Genomic DNA, 20806 nt, shown 5'->3' on the forward strand with positions numbered 1-20806 from the left:
GCTTGAGCACAGGAGCCCAATCTTACCTCTGTGTCCCTTATTTTACACTTACTTCAAAGTTCTTATAAGTAATGCAGAAAAACTCCTGGTAAAATTGAATATGTAGGCATAGAACCACACTGAATTCTCAATGTGGTACCTGAAGTGAAAAATTCATGACAGCTCTTTGCGACATAGTGCTGAGTATCAATACCTGCCAATGAGCATCCATCCTTCAGTCTCCAACTCACCCTATGTTGGAGGGTACACACTAATCATTAGGTAATTATTATCAAGGTGGGTATTATTTCAGATTCTTCCCTTCCTCACAAGGAGATCTTGAATATATAAGCGTGAAGCACCCAGATTCAATTTTGCCCTCTGTTTAACCCTGTATGAAGCACTCTGCTGGATCAGTCAATGGCAAGATAATTCTGTGACTTTCCAAATCTTTCCTCAAGATCAAGGACTATTTATTTTATAAGATTTATTTATTATTATTTTTTTTTTTTGGAAAGGCAGATATACAGAGAGGAGAGACAGAGAGGAAGATCTTCCATCCACTGGCTCACTCCCCAGGTAGCCGCAATGGCTGGAGCTGAGCCAATCCGAAGCCAGGAGCCTCTTCCAGGTCTCCCATGCGGGTGCAGGGTCCCAAAGCTTTGGACTGTTCTCGATTGCTTTCCCAGGCCACAGGCAGGGAGCTGGATGGGAAGTGGAGCTGCTGGGATTAGAACCAGCGCCCATATGGGATCCTGGCATGTGCAAGGCGAGGAGGACCTTAACCACTGCACCATCACGCTGGGCCCAAGGCCTATTTTTTTTAAGAAACACTCATCACCTAGACATACAGATTCAAAGCTTCCAAAATCAATCCTTCAGTGATTATTCTATTGAAGCATGACTTTACATTTCGTTAAGGAATATTTTCTAGATTGTTTTAATTTAATGATTTAAAAACTATCTGAAAGACAATGATTGTGTGTTTCAGTTGATGAAAAAAGGCCAGGAATGTTTTTAAAAGCCAAAACAGTTTGGGTTACTACGAAACATTTCATTGATCTTGCTACAGGCTATAATCATACTGTTTTAATGATGCTCTTTTGAAAAATTCACTCATAATGCTTTGTAACATTAAATTACTGGGAACAATATATATAATGGCAATGATAATGTTGGCATCATTTAAATAGAGCTCTACAGTTTACAAAGCAGTAACAACAATGCCAGAACAATTTTCTAACAGCAAAGCAATATGTCCCCAACAGGGGAGGTCCCTGGAGCACTGTAAAAAAGCTGCAAGAAGATCCAGGAGGCCAGACTGGCTGTTTGAAACTGAAGAGAATAGCTTACATCAAAGTGGGTTGCTAGAGGAAGCTTCAAGGTCACTGCCGCCTCACTATTTACTGTAGGTTTAGACCCAGAAAGCTCATAACAGATCTAAAGTTGGTGACTGCTGGCAAGGATCAGAGAAGGGAGAAAAGACTGCAGGCTAACTCTCTTGTGTGTAATCACAGAGGAGGAAAAGTCCTCATGTATGTCTCCTCTCTCACCCCATCGACACCCAAGGAATCTACCCATTTTGGTAATTACACCAACCTTTATGCAAATTCATTATTCCCAATAATATTGCTGAAATTGCCTAAAACAAGTACTGTCTAAATATTGGTGCATGTAATCGACCCTAATCCACAAAAAGTCTAAGTTTGGGGTTGAATCTGAATTCTACATTTCTAACACCACAATCCGCTGATAATCACAGCCGTGGTAGTCACACTTGAAGGGGCACAGCAGACACTCGGTGAGAAATACTTGCGTTATACAGTTTCTCACTCGGTGAGAAATACTTGCGTTATACAGTTTCTCTCACGGAAGAACTTTCACCTCTGAATACCCCATGATTTGGTTGGAGTTCCTCACCAACATAAGAGGGTAAACATCCATTGTAGAAGCAGATGTGAAGGTTTCAGGTCTTTCATTATAATAGGCAAAAGTTACTCACTTAAAAGCAAATACAGCAAAAATCTAGAAGTTTATTCCATCAAGTATTTTTGTGTGTGTATTCTTACTTGTATGTCTAGATAGCCTAATTATTTTTCTGGTATCAGAAAAATGTGGTCATCCATTTTCTTCATTTGTGTTTTCCAATTTGAATTCTCTTTTCCTCATATTTAATTTATTATAATCAAAGAATTTATTCCGAATGGTGGGTCCCAACAAAGCACAAGCCCAATTGTAAGAATCGCTCAACTGAGACAAGCTCTAAGACATGTTTCCTTTCATGCATTTACTGTTTTCCCTATCCAAAGGGCAGTTACAGCCCTAGGGTCATTTTGCCACAAGCAGAACTGGCTCTAAGCATAGTTAACATTCCACTTGATCACATTTCCAGGAGACTAGAGCTATAAATTGGCCAAAAGGAAGATTTTCATTCAGAATGAGTTTATATGAATATGTACATATTATTTTTGCAGGATTAAATATAACCCAATGCAACATTATTTGATTCTTTTACCTCCATTTTTTTCCCAGGTAAAACATGGAAATTATGCTTTTGTATGGGATGCAGCTGTATTGGAATATGTAGCTATCAATGATCCAGAATGTTCCTTTTACACTGTTGGGAATACTGTGGCTGATCGGGGATATGGGATCGCATTGCAACACGGCAGTCCTTACCGTGATGTTTTTTCACAAAGGTAAGATTTGTGCATGGTCCAAATAGAGAAAGAGGGAATTTAAAGGGAAAAGTCACTCTGCTTGGCTTCCCTATCTGTTTTAATATCTTTTGCTTTCTTTCTTACTAGAAACATGATGAACAGCAGCAATAAATGTGGCTTAATAAGGCATTTGTTTTTGAAAACATGTACTGGAGTATTATTTTTCCCATAAATAGTAGAAAAATATCACTGCATATAATTGGTTTTACTCTCAAAATTGATATGCAAAAGGAAGTAGATGTGTTTGTAATTTCTATTAGAACTTAATTGAGCAGTCTAGCCTGTGAATTCCCAGGGACTAAATATCATAGAGTTAAGAAAACAAATTCATTTCTAAGAACACTAAAGCATAAAATAAATTTCTGAACTAAATTAAAGTTCTGATGCATTGAAGCAGGATGATAAAGTGTTTCCATCTGGGTTTCATGAAAGCATATATGCTATTAAAGCATATATGAAACTTTGAAAACAAGGAGACAGCTTATTAAGAAATTAAACCCTTCTCTAAATAAGTATTTCATAATATAAGAGAGTTCTTTTTAAAAAGAAGGAAGATTTTCAAATGTAAATATTAGATTAAGAATGTATATGGAAGATAAGGGCATGAAAGTGATTCACAAAGGCCGACACACTTCATTCCGTTTTCTATCAAGCAAGCTCATGTACACAGAGGTCATCATCTCCCAGGTAGCAGAGTCCTTCTGATGCTGACTATATCTTTGATGCTATTTGCTGCTGACAGCACATTTTATTAATTCTTCCACTTGATCTCTAAAAACTAATGCCAGACCAAGAAGACATTTTTTGAGATAATATAAATGCTCCACATTTCAAATTATTTGATTTATATTTCAGGAAAACCACAACAATCAAAGCTAGGTATTTCATGTTTTAAGAATGCAAAATTGAATAATCCAAATTCACATCATAGCTCTTCCAGTAGACCTCTCTTCCCAGACTACAAAATGAGGAAACCAGAGAATTTCCAAGGACCTGGATTAGCCCCTTTGGGGTGTCGCAAACCCCACTAATGTCAGTTTCCTGCAAAAAGTGATTTCTCATTCAAGAAGCTTAAGGACCATGAGTCAGCTATGTTCTCCTACAGGAGATAGGTTAGCAAGTTTGCACTAAGCAGCTTATAATTCCAGGACCCAGGCAGAACAGCAGCAGCCCTATTTGGGAATTTCTGTTTACTGCAAATAGTGTGTGGGGGGAAAGGCAGAAGTCCACCAAGCACGCTGATTCTCGTATTTTGACGTGACATAGGTTTCATTGTCTGCTGGACACTAACCCACAAAAGTTTCAGGGCCAAACCCCAAATCAGTGGCATTGGTAATGATGCTGTACATGAAGAGGGGAGGAAATAAATTATCATCAACAATTAAGAATCTACCAGTGGCGCTTTCTGTCTCTAAGTAAATTCTAAATGTAAGACAGAAGTGAGACATGCATAAACTGGAAAGCAAAATATTAAGATATAACAGTGATCTGCCAATCATTTGTTGATGCGCAGAGTATAATGGGAGCAAATAAAAACTTGTTTATGCCATAATGAATCTTTGAGTGTATAAGCTCTTTTATATGAATCATTAAGCACTGTAGAAATTTCTGTGACTGTCCTGATACTTACATATAGATACCTGGGTGTATATTAGTTACACTCTACATGTCAAACATTGTATATTATGTTAATTTTAACCATATTTTACACATACCAGTATGCTTATTTATTCCATGTTACACAATTGAGACACTGAAATAGTTGTTATCATGCAGAATGAAAAGGTAAACAAAATAGGAGTAAAACCTTTCCGAAAAACAATGATTCCAAAATTTGACCTGAAAGGATTAATAAAGAACTAGCTAAAAGTAAAAATTCAGATAATTTTTAGATACAATGAAGATCAAAGAATAAAATAGTAAGGACAGCAGGATGTGTTGGGAAACAATAAGAGCAGAAGTTAGCATGAAAGAAAATTTGAAGTTTAGGATTTATGTTGTAGGTCATAAGCCACTACAAAGCTCATTCTTGTCCATTCCTGAATTTGAGCAAAATGATACAAGTGGCATTTAAGGGAACATTAATCCAGTCTCAATGTGATGGATGGAATAGAGTTGCCAGAGGGTAGAGCAAGCCTGGAGGCTTGAGGTACTGAAGGTCTCACCTACAAGCACTTGGGACAGAGACACAAGGTGGGCAAGCAGACAGAGGATCCCCTCTTCAAAAGATCCACACCCTCAATTTCCATTTAGATGTGAGGGTGGAAATGCATGACAGAATGAGAGGGGATAGAGGATTTCATGGTAAAAGAGCAGCAGAAATGTTTAATGCACATATCTTACTAAACAGGTCACTGAGAAAAGAATAACTTCTATCCCTGTGTTGTGGTGAATGGCATTTGCTTTCTGTTTGGTTGGTTGGTTTGGTTTGGTTTGGTTTTTAAATCACTAAAGATGCTCTCAGTTTCTGGATCTGATTTGGGATGCTTTCATGCAAACAGTGTACCAGTGTAATAGCCCAGAAAGCAATGTTTAATGAGTCACACCAAGTGTTTTATTTCTTACTATTTACCCTTGTGGTGATTTACATTGAATGCATTTTTAATACTGAGAAAGTGTATTCCAGTTAAAAAATGAAAAGACAGTAGCAAGCATTAAATATGACTTTTCCTTTGTTGATAACCAGTAGAGATGTGGGAAGTTTAGATTATTTTCTATGGAGTTCCTTGATAACAACTCCCTGGATCTTTGCTCCCTGTACATCAGAGGAAATGGAGAACAAGAAAGAATTGTAAGCTGGCTATGGTCAATGTCCCATATTAGTTAAGATACTATCTAATATGTCTATTCAAATTCACAAAATATTTACATTTACTCTCTTTTGCTATAGCTGTTATAGGAAAGATTTTTTTATTAACTTATTTTTAAAATTTTAATGATCATAAGATGTAATTATTGTATGCTTTAGGAATGGGAATATTTATATGTTATATATATTTTAGAAATAATATATGTTTCTATATATTAATAATTTTCTATATTAGTGACATATATTCTATAACATGTATTACATGTAAATATGTGTATTATATATGTGACATGTATTATATATTACCATGTGTTACATGTCATACATAATAGTATATGATATTTTACTTTATATACTTTAGGAACAATTATACCTAACTGATGTATCAGCTTATCCTGAGCCATTTATTAAACCATGTAGCTGAATGCTATTATAATTATTTCCATTGAAAATGACATAATCTAGATGATTTTGTTACATTAATATCAGTTCTTTTTTGGGCAATTTTATGCTGATAACACAATATATAAAATATTCAAGTGCTTCAATAAATAATAAAGATTATTATAAAAATAAAGAATACACAGTGGTACAGTGACTAAATTTATTACCTATTATCTGTAAAGTATGCTTAAAAATTTCATTGACACTTTGCAACAGTGATATGAGATATTGTTTATGTGTTTATTGCAGACTACTATGTTGGGGCATGACCATTATTCTAATAATATACATACCGAGTGAATGAGCCTATAGCTGGGCAAGCATCAGATTCATCTCTGCATTCCAGTGAGCCACTCACTTGCACAAGTGTGTGTGAATGAACACCACAAGAATGACTTTTAAGAACCAATAATTGCCATGATGCATGTGATCATGGGATTGGCTAACAGACTTGTTTCTTCAGGTTGCACAAAAACTAGATAACAGCAAAATTTTTTAAAAAAAGGTGTCTAGATATTTATTTTGTGAGGGGGTCAGATTCACTGTCGTGTGGACACTGTTGCACTAAATTTTTTTTCATGACAGTATTTGTTCAACTAATGCTTTAGGAAGTGCTTGTTTCAGAATGACTTTTAGTTTAAAAAAAAAGTTAACCAAATGTTAGCTCATATAAGGTATTTAGGAATAGAACTGAATTGTTTGAACTGATTTTATTGTACTATTTAATTAAGTCTACATTTCTCAGATTCTAACTATTTAAGTCTAAAAGCCCTTTATTGAGAATTTGGCATAAGCTCATCCCAGTTCTTAAATCTTAGTGAGTATCAAAGAAAACTTAGTCAACAAATTTCATTTTCTAAATTCTTCAATAAAGAAGTTACTTTTACTATTATCTTCTGTTCCCAAAACTTTGTCGGGGAGTTCCCAATAGGCCCACAAACAATTACATATTCAGAGTTGTGTGGAGAATGATTTTGCTTTGGATCAGGATAGTGGCACAGGTGGACAAATAGCTTTTCAATTTGTCACGGAATTTCAGAATTTTTATAGATATCAAGTGAACAGTTATCTCCACTCAGTAGTGAAAAGAAATAGTTGCTCAAAATCAGAAAAATAGCAAAATGGAAAGTTGAGACTTCTGTTTTCAGGCAGTCTTCTGGCCATTAGTATTCTACCTTCTATTTCTTCTAAAAGCATGTAAGAATAAAATTAAACTGAAATGCTTACATCATCATATAATGCCAAATGCATACCAGACTCAGCTCCTCCTTAAAATTTCAAAAAAATGTAAGTGATACATATTTGCATATATTTATGGGGTACAGTATAATCGTTGGACACATGCAAGCAATGTGTAATGGTCAAGTTATGGTCACTGGCTTTTCCACCTCTTAATGTATTTATCACTTCTATGTGTTGGGGGACTTTGGACTGCTCTTTTCTGGTTATTTTGAAATATCTATTGCTATATACCGTGGTTATCCCACGGCGTGGTGGAGCACTACCACTAATTCCTCCTCTCTGTTTTGGTACCTTTCATATAGAAACCATCGCTGACCTGTCTTCTATATTAATTTGATTTGCTTCTACAAATAAATGCATACCTAGTTTTTATGCAGCCCCTGTGAGATCAGAAGTAGCACTGCCCTAAACCTACAGATATAAAAATGGAATCATAGTGATAATATTAAGTTATTGAAACTGGGCTCTAGGAGCTGAGATTCAAACCCAGGCTATATGATTTCCTAATTGAAAATCCTTTACCACTCTGCTTTAATACATTCATTTCAATAATACACAGTTGTAACTGGCAAGTTATGTTTCAAACAAACATATAGTTTGATGATTGGTCAATAAACGGCTACTTGTGTTCATTTATTTAATTTGTTTTAAAATCCTTGGGTAGAGTTTTGTTCCCTTGCACTGTGTTAGAGTATCTGGTGCTTTACAGTGCATGATTACTTGGATCTAGAATAACAATTACAGATGTTTCAAATCTTTCAATTCCAATTCTTCTACCATTTTATCTCTTGTGTAAAATGTGTCATGTGGAAAACTTACTGGAACTTAGAATAAAATCAGCCCATTCCTAAATCTCACCTTCAAATCTAGCACAGGTTAAGCCTTCAATAACAAATAAATTATCTTATTTAACTATAGGCAAATAAATTTTTGTGCTTTTTGCTTGATACATTTTTTTAATCTTCTGTGTATCCTTATCACAATTATCTTCTTCCTACTTGATTTCTCCCATTTTTTAATACAATAAATGACACCTAAAGGAAAATAAAAACAAACACAGAATCTGTCTCTACCATTCTTCTCAAATTCCTCCTATAATATCTGTTTGCATTCATTCTCAAAAAGAAAGCAGAAAACATTTTCAACTTAAAGGCATAAACTCCTAATCCTTAGTTTTCCAAGCAAAATGGAGCATTTTCCAAGGAGGGATAAAGCAATCTCCATTTTCCTCCCACACAGCAGTTCCAGGATCAGTCCATAACCAACTTAAGCTCTGTACTCTGAATTGTCCAACTCCCTCACTCATGGCTTTTCACAACAACAACAACAACAACAGGTTTCTCTTTATAGATAGAAAGTAAGCTAGCGGTCAATTTTGAGAGCCAAAGTAATACCATCAAGACACAAGAAGTTAGCAAAGCAAAATTATACATTAAACATATCATGTAGGTCATATATGCTGAGCATCTTGAGAGAAAAATAATATCAATGAATGATAAGAAAAGAGGAGGTAAGACAATTCAGGAATAAGCTGAATCTGGAAATGGGTAGATATGCACATAAAACCTCAGAATATATGAAAAAATCCTAGATCTACAAACAAGAAAAACAATGAATAAGAAGGAACATGGCTGGAGATATTGGTAAAGGCTTATAAAAGTAAAGAAGTTAAAACTGAGTGTGATGCACTGGAGTTTCAGTAGCCGCACATGAGTATGCCTCTACTGAACAGAACACTTCATACATTTCTGAGAATTTGCCACAATTCTGTGCATTGAATTCTCCAAAAATGGAGGAGACTCACATTCACAATTAAGCATCTTGCCCAACCTGCACAGCTGAAGACAAGCAGTTCTGGGACTCAACCCCAGATGGAACGCGTGTCCTTCACCAGCACCCTGCGCCCATTTATGTGGGATCCATTAGAAGAGTTTGTGCCCAAAGCATTAAGTTAAATGAATCAACAGCTTAGTTGAAGAAGGGAAATTACAAATTTTTATGCTTTTCCAGCTAGGAACTACTGAAAATATTTTCAAAAAAGATGGGGAGGGGTGATTAGAAAGAAAAGCAAATGCCAAGAAGGGATGAAGGGGCCTCAGAGAAAACCAAGGGAGTTTGTAAACACCAAAAACCTGAAAAGGAAAAGATATGGAGATTCAACTAACCTCAACTGCCTGCTTTTCTACTCCTGCTGCCTGTTGTGCCTGCCCTCTTATATCTTGCTTTATGTAAGCTCTCTCATTTTCCAGTAAAACCAATCATGAGATGGCTTCTAGGAAAGCACTGGCTATTGTTCAAACATCATGATAATTTGCTACTGAGCAGATATTTATATTTCAAAGACTCTGTCAGCCTACCATGCGGTAGTTGTTTTGTGGTTATGTAAATCGCATTCATGTACCCTGCATGTTACTGTCATGTTGCCCTGCTCTTCATCTGTGCATCTCATATTTCATACTGAAGCACATGCTCACTCACAGAACACTGCTGAAACCCACAGGCTTCATGTTTCTACATTTTCTGTCCCAGAACAAGGTGAAGATGGGCATGTTGGCTAAATCTAAGAAAGGAAAATGAGGCATCTCAACAGGAAGGGTGCACTTTCAAAGAAATCTAGAAGTGCAATGAAAAAGATGCATATTTCTCAATTTAAAAAAAATCTTTATGTTATTGATTTAAAAGGCAGAGACCTTACATCTGCTCACTCCCCAAGTGCCCGCAGTAGCCAGGGCTGAGCCAGACAAAAGCCAGCTGCCTGAAATGCAAACCGGACCTCCCACCTTGTGGCAGGAGATCTGAGCTCTGGAGCTGCCCACTTGCTGAGTTCCAGGGCAGATACTAGTAGGAAGCTGGAATCAGGAATGGAGCTGGGGCTCAACTCCAAAACGGGACCTGGGTGTCCCATGTCACATCTTAACTCCTGTGCCAAATGCTTGCCATGATCATATCTCTATCCTTAAATCATAGCCCAATGTGTAGTTTTCTCATATAATATCCACCTATTTAAATAAGATTTAGCCTCTGGAATCCATTGATTCCATTTCACAGTAACCCCCCTTTTAAACATTTATTTTGAATTTCAAATTCAGAAAGTTTAATAAAAGAGAGAAAATGAGGTGAGCTTATTTGTCTTCTGTTCTGGATCCTTGTAGAGCTGTTTTTATGACTAATATGCTTTGGGCTTTACCAGTCACTCTGACTGCTGCTTCTTGTAGAGAACTTAAGTAATTTACATTTGTTTCAGTCTTTAGTCTAAATAGGTACAAGAGTAAGTCTAGTTGGTGATATTTCCAGTTTGTGAATATCTCAAAAATATGCATCCTATGGGCATTATGTGAGTTGAGATTAGTTTTATTAATCTTGCATAGCGGTAGCCAAGTTTTAATGAAATTACAAGCCTTTGCTCAGAAGCAGCATAGAGGAGTCTCACCGTGGAGCGTAATCCTACCCAGCAGACAGTGCAATTGCATGAAGTACTTTCTGAAGTGCTACAAAATTCTGTTTTGCTTGTACTTGCAACCTACAGGATTTGGGAAACACTTCCCAAGGTACAAGAGTAACCTTTACAAACAAGCATCTTTGTTAGACTTTTCTGAGAAAAGCACTGAGGCCCAGGGAAGATAAATGACTATCACGAGGTATAAAGCAGTATTTCAGCTGAATAGTGAACCCAAGGCACTGGACCAACCTGCTCTGCAAGTGACATTGCTCATAAGTCTTCCTCTTAGATTTCTGCAGTTTCCAGATCTCAGAATGGATGGTTTCATCCAAAACAGTTATGTTGCAAAAGCAGTTATTTCAGTTTTATTAAGTGATGAAAATTAGACATGCCTAAAGGTTGATTTTTTTAACAATCACTTCAGAATTTGAAACTGCAAATATTATAATTAAAAATACACATCTTCCTTATGGAATTGCAAAATTCAAAATTTAAAATAGTAATACACATTTACATATATATCCATATACTATACATGCACATACCTATTCATAATTAATGAGCCCCTCTCCAAAATCTTATTTCATTTTAGCTCACACATATTATTTAAATCCAAAGCTTCCATTTTCTTCACCAGAGAGCCTTTAAGACATTGATCACTGCTTTGAAAAATCAAAAAAAAATGCTCCTCTTTCCTACATTCTTAATCTATGCTATGCAAAATAACACTATCAGATTACGTGTACAGGTTCCCATGGTAAGGATGTCATTGGAAGAAGCAACCATAGAATACAAGACATAAATAAGCCTCTGGCGGGCATTTAGATGAACTACCTAAGTTTACAAAGGCAAAACAGTAGTAAGAGAAAGTCCATGATCTTATCCTTGCTCAAAATACATGCTGGAGATAGCCTGGTGCAAATACCTAGACCAATGCTCTGCCCCCTACCTTGTTGTATCAGTTCCTTTTGTTTAAAATACATTAACTTTTTATACCTTGAACCTATTCTCATGTAAAGCTGCTTTTCAGAAGCACTATCACACTAATATGTTATATAAAGAAGAAGTATGAATTTAAAAATACATTTGACAGAGTCATAAGCAAAACCAAACATCTGTGTTTAAATTGTCATTACCTTATAGACAGGAAAAGTAACACCAAGGTTAATGGAATATTAAGGGGTGTGGTATCTATGACTTACTGAGAGACTATAATAGCCTAAAATGATAGCCCCCTGTCATTGAAAACTTACAAGTACCACAGGGAAGGGTCCTAGTGATTGATAGTAAATGCTTGAACTCTCTACAGAAGCTTGTGGAAGATACTATGATTCGTTCCACTTTACAGATAAGGAAACTGTGGTTACAGCAAACATTAGCAATTTTCCAAGGTCATCAAGCCACTGCATGACAGAGCTAGGGTCTGAACCCAAGCCATCAAACACTATGCTGTTCCAACACAGGATCCTCAGGTCTAATGAATAGCCAGCATTCAAAAGGGCTGCCTTCCTTCATAGCAAAATGCGAATGGGTGTTATAGTCTCAAAGAAATGCAGAGGACTTTCAAGAACATGGCATGCCAACACCAAGGAGTCTTCCATTACATTAAAGCTCACTTGCATCAATTGACCAGAAGTAAATAATAACTGAAAACTAAAGGAAGGTATGGAAGTCTCCCTCTGCCTCTCATCTGTTGCTGTAAGTAACTTAAGACTCTACTTATACAAAATTTCCTTCATGGAAGTTTTAATTACTCATGACTTTTAAAAGAATTCATTTATCTATTTAAATGCCAGAGTTACACAAAAAGAGAGAGAGAAAGGGGGAAATCTTTCACTTACTGGTTCACTTGCCCAGAAGGCCTCAACAGCAGCAAGGGCTGATTAACATTTATAGCTATGAAAAAAACCATTATATTTGGATATAAATTGGGGCTAAGATGAAAATGAAAGAATGTCCATATGGAAGAAAACTCATGATTCCATTAGCCTAGATCAATCTTACAGTTGCACTAATGATTTCTATCTTGTTGGATGCTGTTCTCTGGGTTTATAGTACCATTTGAATACCAACCTCAAAAAGGAAAGTGCACCTGAAAATGTTCACTTTTTTCTTACAACTCCTTCTACTTACCACTGTCATTTCATAAAGCTGTTTGTGTCTGAAATAATGATAGCATCTATTAAAATCCAAGAAGTTAAAGCAGGCCTAATGAGGAAGAGGACATGGTGACAAGATTGGAAAGAACCAGCAGCCTAACAAAATTGTGATTGTCCCCTGTTCTGATAAGGTTTTCTGTGGAGGTTTCTGTTAAAATTTTACATGATGCTATTTTGGGCAGCCACATTGTAGTTGCAGTGACTTCTCAAAATTTTCTATTTCTTTTCCATTAAATTAACCAAGATCCCTGTGTTGCTCCTTGTACAGGTGAGCCTAATCCTTCTATTAACTCTCTTGTCTTCTTTGAACTATCAACATGAATCTCATCAGGGTGTATCTCTTCTGGGTTTGTTAATAAACACATAAATTTACTAAATTGCCTTCCAACAAGAATGTATTGTTAAGTGGTCCTGAATCCTTTATTAAAATTGATGAGAACTCACTAGAACTCTGGGGGCCTGATAGGTAAAACTTTCTTAATCTGGACAATGAGGAATCATTAAGATTTTAATAAAGACTAGGCCATGCTTACTGAGTTTCTGGGTTGGGTATGTGCAATGAAAACAGAAATTTACTGGAAAAGAGGTTTAAAAAAAAAAACACAACTCAGAGATTGTGTTGTACCCAAAACATAAACTCCAAGAATGTGTCAATTTTTGTTTCCTTTCTTAGAGATATATCCCTAACATCTAAGAGTCTCTAATGTAGTATGAGGTTGAGAAACTGATTCTCTGGAGTGCTTTATATCTCCTAGGAACAAGGGCATCCCTTTCTCACCAGCCCTAGTCACATCACACATACCCTGTGGGCACCAGCTCGTGACCCACACTCAGCAAACCGCCCCCTCAATGAAGTCAGTTCTCATCAAATTTTTCCTGCTATTTCTACAGTTAAGCTTCTCTGTACTACACACAGCACTGCTTGGTTTACTTATCACCACACGTGACCTTATTTCACATTTCAAATAACATCTCAATCTTAGTTTGCAAAGGATGACAGACCCTTATTACCTCCTATGGAAATACCTCCTTCCCTAATAAATAGATGATGTCTCTCTAAGAGGCATTTAGTACAAATTTTAAGTTGTATGACATAAAGACAATCCTTTGATGACATAAAGACAATCCTTTATTATTTTTTTCAGATACAGTTCCATAGGCACAGGGATTACCTCTGCCACCCTCACATCACTCCTTCCTACTGTTTTCCTTATATATTATAATAGTATAGTCCTTAAACAGCAGTCATAAGTCCATCATTCTGCTATTTAGTGTATCACGGAATTGTAGGTACAGATAATGGTGGATATGCTGATATCCCATTGTCAAGGTATGTTTAACAGTTTCATTGGGAGCTCTCCTTTCATTTGGGGGTATAGATTCATACTACAATTTATCATCACTTCCTGGTATACTAGTCTCCATCACATAATTTATCTCTGAGAATATAATATATATGTTTACCCATGTATCTCTTTTCCAAATGAATTTTTGTATCATCTGATCCAGCTCTAAAAAGAAAGTTGTTGGGCATCCTATCCTCACTTCTAATTACTAAGGCAGAAAAGTTACTATGCATTAGAGTTGATGTTTGCTCATTAAGTCAATAAACATTTATTGAGCGACTTCTTAGTGTTTGATGCTGTTTTGTTTTATGAAGATAAAACAGTGAACAAGATTGACAAAATTAAAGCTTCCCTTGAGTTTACATTATACTAAAATATTCGAGGAGGAAACATATAATAAATAAGAAGACAAGTTTAATAATGGAAGATATACCTTAAAGAAACTTTATATACATATATGTGTGTGTGTGTGATATGAGAGAGAGACACCAAATAAACAATTTAAGGGTGGAGCAGAGAACATTTTTCTGAGGAGGCAACTATTTTCTATTATCTTTAATATAAAACTTAGAAGAGTATTCAGTGCATAAGAAATATTGGATATAAAAGCTTTTTAGTGGGAATATCCTGGAGTGCTGAAGGAATGACAAGGGGGTTGATATGGCACAAAGAAAAGGAACAAACAACAGTGTCATGAGCAGAGATTGGCACATTACCTTCAAGCCAGATGTACTCTAGCTCTTGTAACAAGGGCAAATCACTGGACACTTTGAAATGATATGGATTTATTTCCTCTGGCTCTTAACAGAGGAAGAAATATAGCTGAAAGAAAAGAGGTAGAGAGCCCAAATGAATGTTGGAAGTTAAGATAGGAAGCTCATACGTTATCAAAAGAGATTATAATGGCTTGGCCTAGGGTATAATTGAGATGGTGAAAAGTGACAGGTTCTAGCCTGTCACAGCTATTAAGCTGATAGGAGTAGCAGGTAGTTTGGTTGTGGTAAGCTAAAGAATAATCTGAAAAATGCTTCTTCCATTATTTCTGAACAAGTAATTCGATGGTGGTACCATTTACTGAGTATGATAAGAATCAGGGAGAATTCAGACTTCCACTTTCAATTTGGTAACCTTGGGATTTTTATTTTATTAACATAAGTTATGTTACATATATAATATTTATGATAACACGAGATACATAGAAATGACAATTCCATAGGAAAAAAAGGGCTAGCTTATGAAAGACTTATGTGCTAGTTTCAAGCCTTTGGGCTTGAGGACTTTAGAGATTATTAGTAATCAGGGAGGGGATTCTTGAAGAATATGAATTATACATTGAAGTAGGTGGGAGGAGATCAAAAATAGAAAAAGATGGGTGCCTTGCATAAAATTCCCTCTCTAAGAGTGAGAATGGCAAATGATTTGGTTCTCATTTTGATTGTAAGAATGTAAATGTTGGATCAGATTTTCCTAACGGCAGAAATGCATTGCCCACAATAAGGAACTGAGGCCAGAATGGGCTCAATGATGGGGCAACCCAAACCCTCAAGATAGTGTTCTTGCTGCGTGTCCACTCATTTAGTCCTAATAGATGAGACAGGACCATCCCCTGCTGCCTCTTTGGAGTAGAAGTATGCTAACTGCAGCTGCAGAGGCCATGTACCTTCTTGTCTCATTCAGGAAAGAGAGTAAGAAGCTTCTCCCTCAAAAGCATGATAATTCTGTCCATTAAGCTTCGTTAGTTTATCTGAGACTGGATGTTCACCTCCTAGAGAGAATGTGCCTCTGGAGACACTGATGGTTTAGTGCGTCTGTCTGATGGGGGATAAAACATTAAAAAGTCAGCAATAACACCCTTTAAGGCAAATCTGAAGGAAGAATTAACAGATGTTAGAGAATGTAAGTAACAAATGAAAAGGAACTAGACCCATAATGAATAAATAATATTAAACAGCTGGTAATTATGACACACTTATTATGTGCCAGCTACTTAAGAGTTTTACCATGCTCTGACTCCTAATCTTCATTTAACCCCAAGCAAGATACTACTGTCCCATTTCTCAGTGTAGGAAGCTAATACATTTGGCAACTGTCCAAGTTATACTAGCCAGTGATGGAGCTGCATTTGACTGCAAAGAAACGTAACCCTAGAAATCACATCTCAAACAGTTTGCTCTTGTGAAAGCATGAAAGCAGAAGTAGGGTTGTACCATATACACAACTGGAAGATGGTAAATTAGAATGCAAGAAAGGAGACAGTCTGACAAGGAAGAGTAGGAAACTTAATTGCACTGGCTGGATTTCTAGTGACATTGAAAAGCCTACCTGAAAACTGTTGAAAGTGTGATGTAGGAAGTTGAGTTTGATGAGGAGGAAAGATACAGAGAGTGAATTAGTTAATATAAAATAGCAAACTATATAGAAAGAAAAGAGCACTAAATGTAAAGAACTGATGTTAGATGAAAACAGGGAAAGAAGTGACTAGAGAAATGCTTAATAAGTAGCAACAGTAAACTATGAAATCTCTACAACCTCAGCATGTGGTGTAATGCCTGAACAGAGTTGGTGCTGGATGACTAATGAATGATGGAGTGCTTTGGTTATGCTTATGGTTTCTTAGCATGACAAAGTATTTCTAACACCCTTTCAGCATCAGGATCACCTGCTAGCCCATTACAGCTCATACCACTGGGCTCCAGCCTCAGAACTCTTGATGCAGTAGGTACAAACAGCTTATTCTTACCTTTACACCTTGTTCCTAGCTGTCTCTCTGTCCTATTTTAAAATTTGTTTTAAAGATTTATTTATTTTTAATTGCAAAGTCAGATATATACAGAGAGGAGGAGAGACAGAGAGGAAAATCTTTCATCTTATGATTCACTCTCCAAGAGACAACAACCGCCAGAGCTGTGCCAGTCCAAGGCCAGGAGCCAGGAGCTCTTCCAGGTTTCCATCACGGATGCATGGTCCCAAGACTTTAAACCATCTCGACTGCTTTCCCAGGCCACAAGCAGAGAGCTGGATGGGAATCAGGGCTGCCAGGATTAGAATAGGTGTCTATATGGGATCACGGCGCATTTAAGGCAAGGACTTTAGCCACTAGGCTACCATGGTGGGCCCTAAAATATTTTTTGCTTCTAAAGTCAGTCCTGTACAGATTACCAAAATCATATCATTTAATTCTTGCAAAATGCTACTCAGAGAGAGATTATTATATCTATTTTAGAGATTAAGTAATAAAGCTTAGATAGCATAAGGGAAAAATACTTCAATATTCAATCAATAAAACTAAACTTCACAACAGCTTGAATTCAGTAATTTAGCCAGGTTTTGAACAACTTCACCAATTCCAATTATTTAACTTTCACACCTTATCTACAGTATATCATTTTGATTGTATTGGACCATTTATCAAAACATTCTATGACTGTTATTCTTTTTGCCCCATTTGAATCCTTGTTGCTTATTAATTGTTTCTCTGTAAAATGATCCAATGTCTCAAATAGCACTTTGCCTGTAGGGACAAACCAAAATGACATGAAGTGGCGTACTGCGTAGTGGTCATCCAGAAAAAGGCCACCTTCTACTTGGCCATTCTATCTATTTCAGTAAAGTTCCATGTTTTGTTCATTAGCATAACTAATGGAACATAACAAATTTGCCTCTCATAGTTACTAACATTTTCTGCATTCCATAGAGTAAGACAATATGAAAATCAACCTTTTTTCTTAAAGAAGGAAAATAATTTTCTTATAATGCTATAGATTTTTAGATTCCTAAAAATAAGAGAGTAACAAGTTTTCACCTGTTTCAAATCCAGTTATCCAGATCACTATGAGGAAACAAAAATTCTTGAAAGGAGAGGGGTATTGGCCAAAGTCCTACAGCTACACCCTGACAGAATTCCTTATAACCATCTTGCATCCTGCCATCCGATCCATAAATTTATAACACTAAAATATTAATCCATCTCCAAATATTTTGTTTTTAAATATTTCACTTATTTCATTGAAGGACAGATTTAGAAAGAGAGAGAGAGAGCAACATCTTTCAACTATTGATTCACTGTTGAAATGGCCACAATAGCCAGGGTAGGGCCAGACCAAAGCCAGAAGTCATGAGCTTCTTCCCAGTCTCCGATATGGTTGGGGGATCCCAGGGATTTGGGCCATCCCCTGCTTTTTCCCAGGTGCATCAACATGGAACTGGAACGAAGTGAAACAAATAGGGATTTGAACTGGTGCCCGTAGGGTATGGCAGTGCTGCATGGGAGGGCTTAACCTGTTACACCACAGCACCAGCTCCCTCCAAATCTTTAAGATCCTCAGAAATACACAGATATTTAAGTTTTAATTTGGGTATAAAACAAAAACAACAGAAACATTAAGGTTCCTACTGGATTATTCTTGCCTGCCACTGCCTACTTCCCCATCTGGAACCCTCTCGGCCCTACCTTCCAAGGCACTGCGTTTGTCTTAATGCTTAATTCTACCTCAGGGCTTTGATTCTTTTACTTTCATGTACCTAGTTAATTCCTTCTCAACTTCCTTTTACATAACTTGCTTTACCAAGCGAAGCCCAGTCACTTTTATTGCCACTCTAATGTCTTTCTGTGAGCAGATACGAGCCCTGAGCAGATGTTCACCAGTCCATTGTAAAACGAATGAAAATAAGGACAGTGTTATCAGATACTAATACAAAGAATCAACAAAGAATTAACAAGTCTCCTGAGATTTGATTTTTTGTGTACTTTTAGAACTAAATATCTGTTCATTTAGTAAATAAATGCAGATTTTTTAAGATAGCCTTCAGTTGACAAAATAAGAGTTGAGCGACTGCTATTCATTTTCCAATTGCTTTATTTTTTGTCTTTTGTGAAATCCAAGTATTAATATTGCTTATGTCTTTCTAAAAATTACTGTAGCAAAGTAAAGGCAGGGAGAAGTGCAAAAAAGATCAAGGGTAAAGGGCTGGCAAGGTAGCAAAGTGGATTAAGCTGCTGCCTATCTCATCAGCATCCCATATGAGCATCTGTTTAATCCTAGCTGCTTCAGTCATGAAATATTTTCTTGATAATATACCAAGAAAAGCAGCACAAGATGGCTGAAGTGTTTTGGCCACTTCTGCCCATGCAGGAAACCTGGACGAAGTTCCAGGCTCCTGACTTTGGCCTGGCCCAATCTAGACTGCTATAGCCGTGTGGAGAATAAGTCAGTGCAGAGACATTGGTTCATTCTCTCTCTCTCTTCCTCTCACTCTGTGTCTTTTTCTGCATTCCTCTCTCTTAAAAAAATAATAGGGAAGAAATCTGTTCTACAAGAGTTTCTGTCTTCCTTGTATACACAACTCTGTACTTCGATAGTGTGAGAAACATAAAAGTCAGTGTGGCTCATTGCCTTTTAGATTCCATATATTTAAAAAAAGACAAGTCCTGGGGCCCAGCGCAATAGTGTGGTGACTAAGGTCCTCACCTTGCACGTGCTGGGATCCCATATGGACACTGGTTCTAATCCCGGCGGCCCCACTTCCTATCCAGCTCCCTGCTTGTGGCCTGGGAAAGCAGTTGAGGACGACCCAAAGCTTTGGGACCCTGCACCCGTGTGGGAGAGCTGGAAGAGCTCCTGGCTTTGGATTGGCTCAGCTCCAGCTGTTGAGGCTGCTTGGGGAGTGAACCATTGGACAGAAGATCGTCCACTCTGTATATCTGCCTTTCCAATAAAAATAAATAAATCTTTTTTAAAAAGACAAGTCCTTTGGGATGGTTTATGCAGAAATCTATGTCATACTTTAAATCTAAGAACCTTTTGACCTGTAGTGCATGTAGAAAAATGTAAAAAATAAATGAGAAAAGTAAGCTGTTCAAAGAGAAGCTTTAAAAAAATCTTGAAGCAAAACCTTTCTGTGTTATCATTGATTAAAATAAAAGGAGTAGCAAATTAAAGGCCTTAAAAGGAGTTGTCCCTTGAAACCTTTTGTGTACCACATCAGCAAAAAAGAAAGAAAGAAAGAAAGAAAGAAAGAAAGAAAGAAAGAAAGAAAGAAAGAAAGAAAGAAAGAAAGAAAGAAAGTATTCATTCCATTATAAAACAAAGGCTCAGAGTGCCAGCTGCCAGAATGCAAAATGATGAGATTCAGTCTTATTCAGTTGTGAAGGTGACCACCAGAGTTCCCAGACAGACATTATGACCACCATCTGTAAAATCATTTCTCTGAAAACTGACTTCCTCTAGGAAACAGATTCTGCATAGTCTAACAAAAAAATGATAGAGAAATCCCTTTAGGAAAGATTTACATAATGAGCCATAGCACACCACCTTCAGACTTTCTTACATCTTCTGCCAACATTGAAAATCCATCTGAACTCAGATGGAAGACGACCAATTGATGCGTTCCCACAGGTGACAATGTTCCCTTTCTTTTCCACCAAAGATGACCTTGTGCCCATGACTAGTTTTCCAGGCAACACAAAGGAGTTGTTCTTTGGATAACACGGGATTTAAAATTCAAAACTGCCAAATTGCACAGGAAGAGTTACAAAAGGATATTGTCAGTTGGTTGAGCTTATACCATACACAACACGTAGGCTCCACAATGAAACGCCTTAAGCTCCCCTTCCTTCCACATTTTGCACTTTGGAAATCCACACAGTTGCTGTTAGGTGAAGCAGTTAT

The 20806-nt window shown here is 36.9% G+C and overlaps 1 protein-coding gene across 3 annotated transcripts in view; it reads left to right on the forward strand.

The window, feature by feature from the left end:
- Nucleotides 1–20806, forward strand: part of GRID2 (glutamate ionotropic receptor delta type subunit 2) — a 1273704-nt gene that overhangs the window by 1107817 nt on the left and 145081 nt on the right. For all 3 annotated transcript variants that reach the window (XM_040967041.1, XM_040967039.1, XM_040967040.1), the window contains one exon: nucleotides 2512–2678. In XM_040967041.1, the coding sequence (XP_040822975.1) occupies nucleotides 2512–2678 (167 nt within the window). The remainder of the gene's footprint in view (nucleotides 1–2511; nucleotides 2679–20806) is intronic.

The sequence above is a fragment of the Ochotona curzoniae genome, unplaced genomic scaffold (assembly GCF_017591425.1).
Source record: "Ochotona curzoniae isolate NIBS_2020 unplaced genomic scaffold, NIBS_Ocur_1.0 scaffold_4506, whole genome shotgun sequence".
Classification (NCBI taxonomy): Eukaryota; Metazoa; Chordata; class Mammalia; order Lagomorpha; family Ochotonidae; genus Ochotona; species Ochotona curzoniae.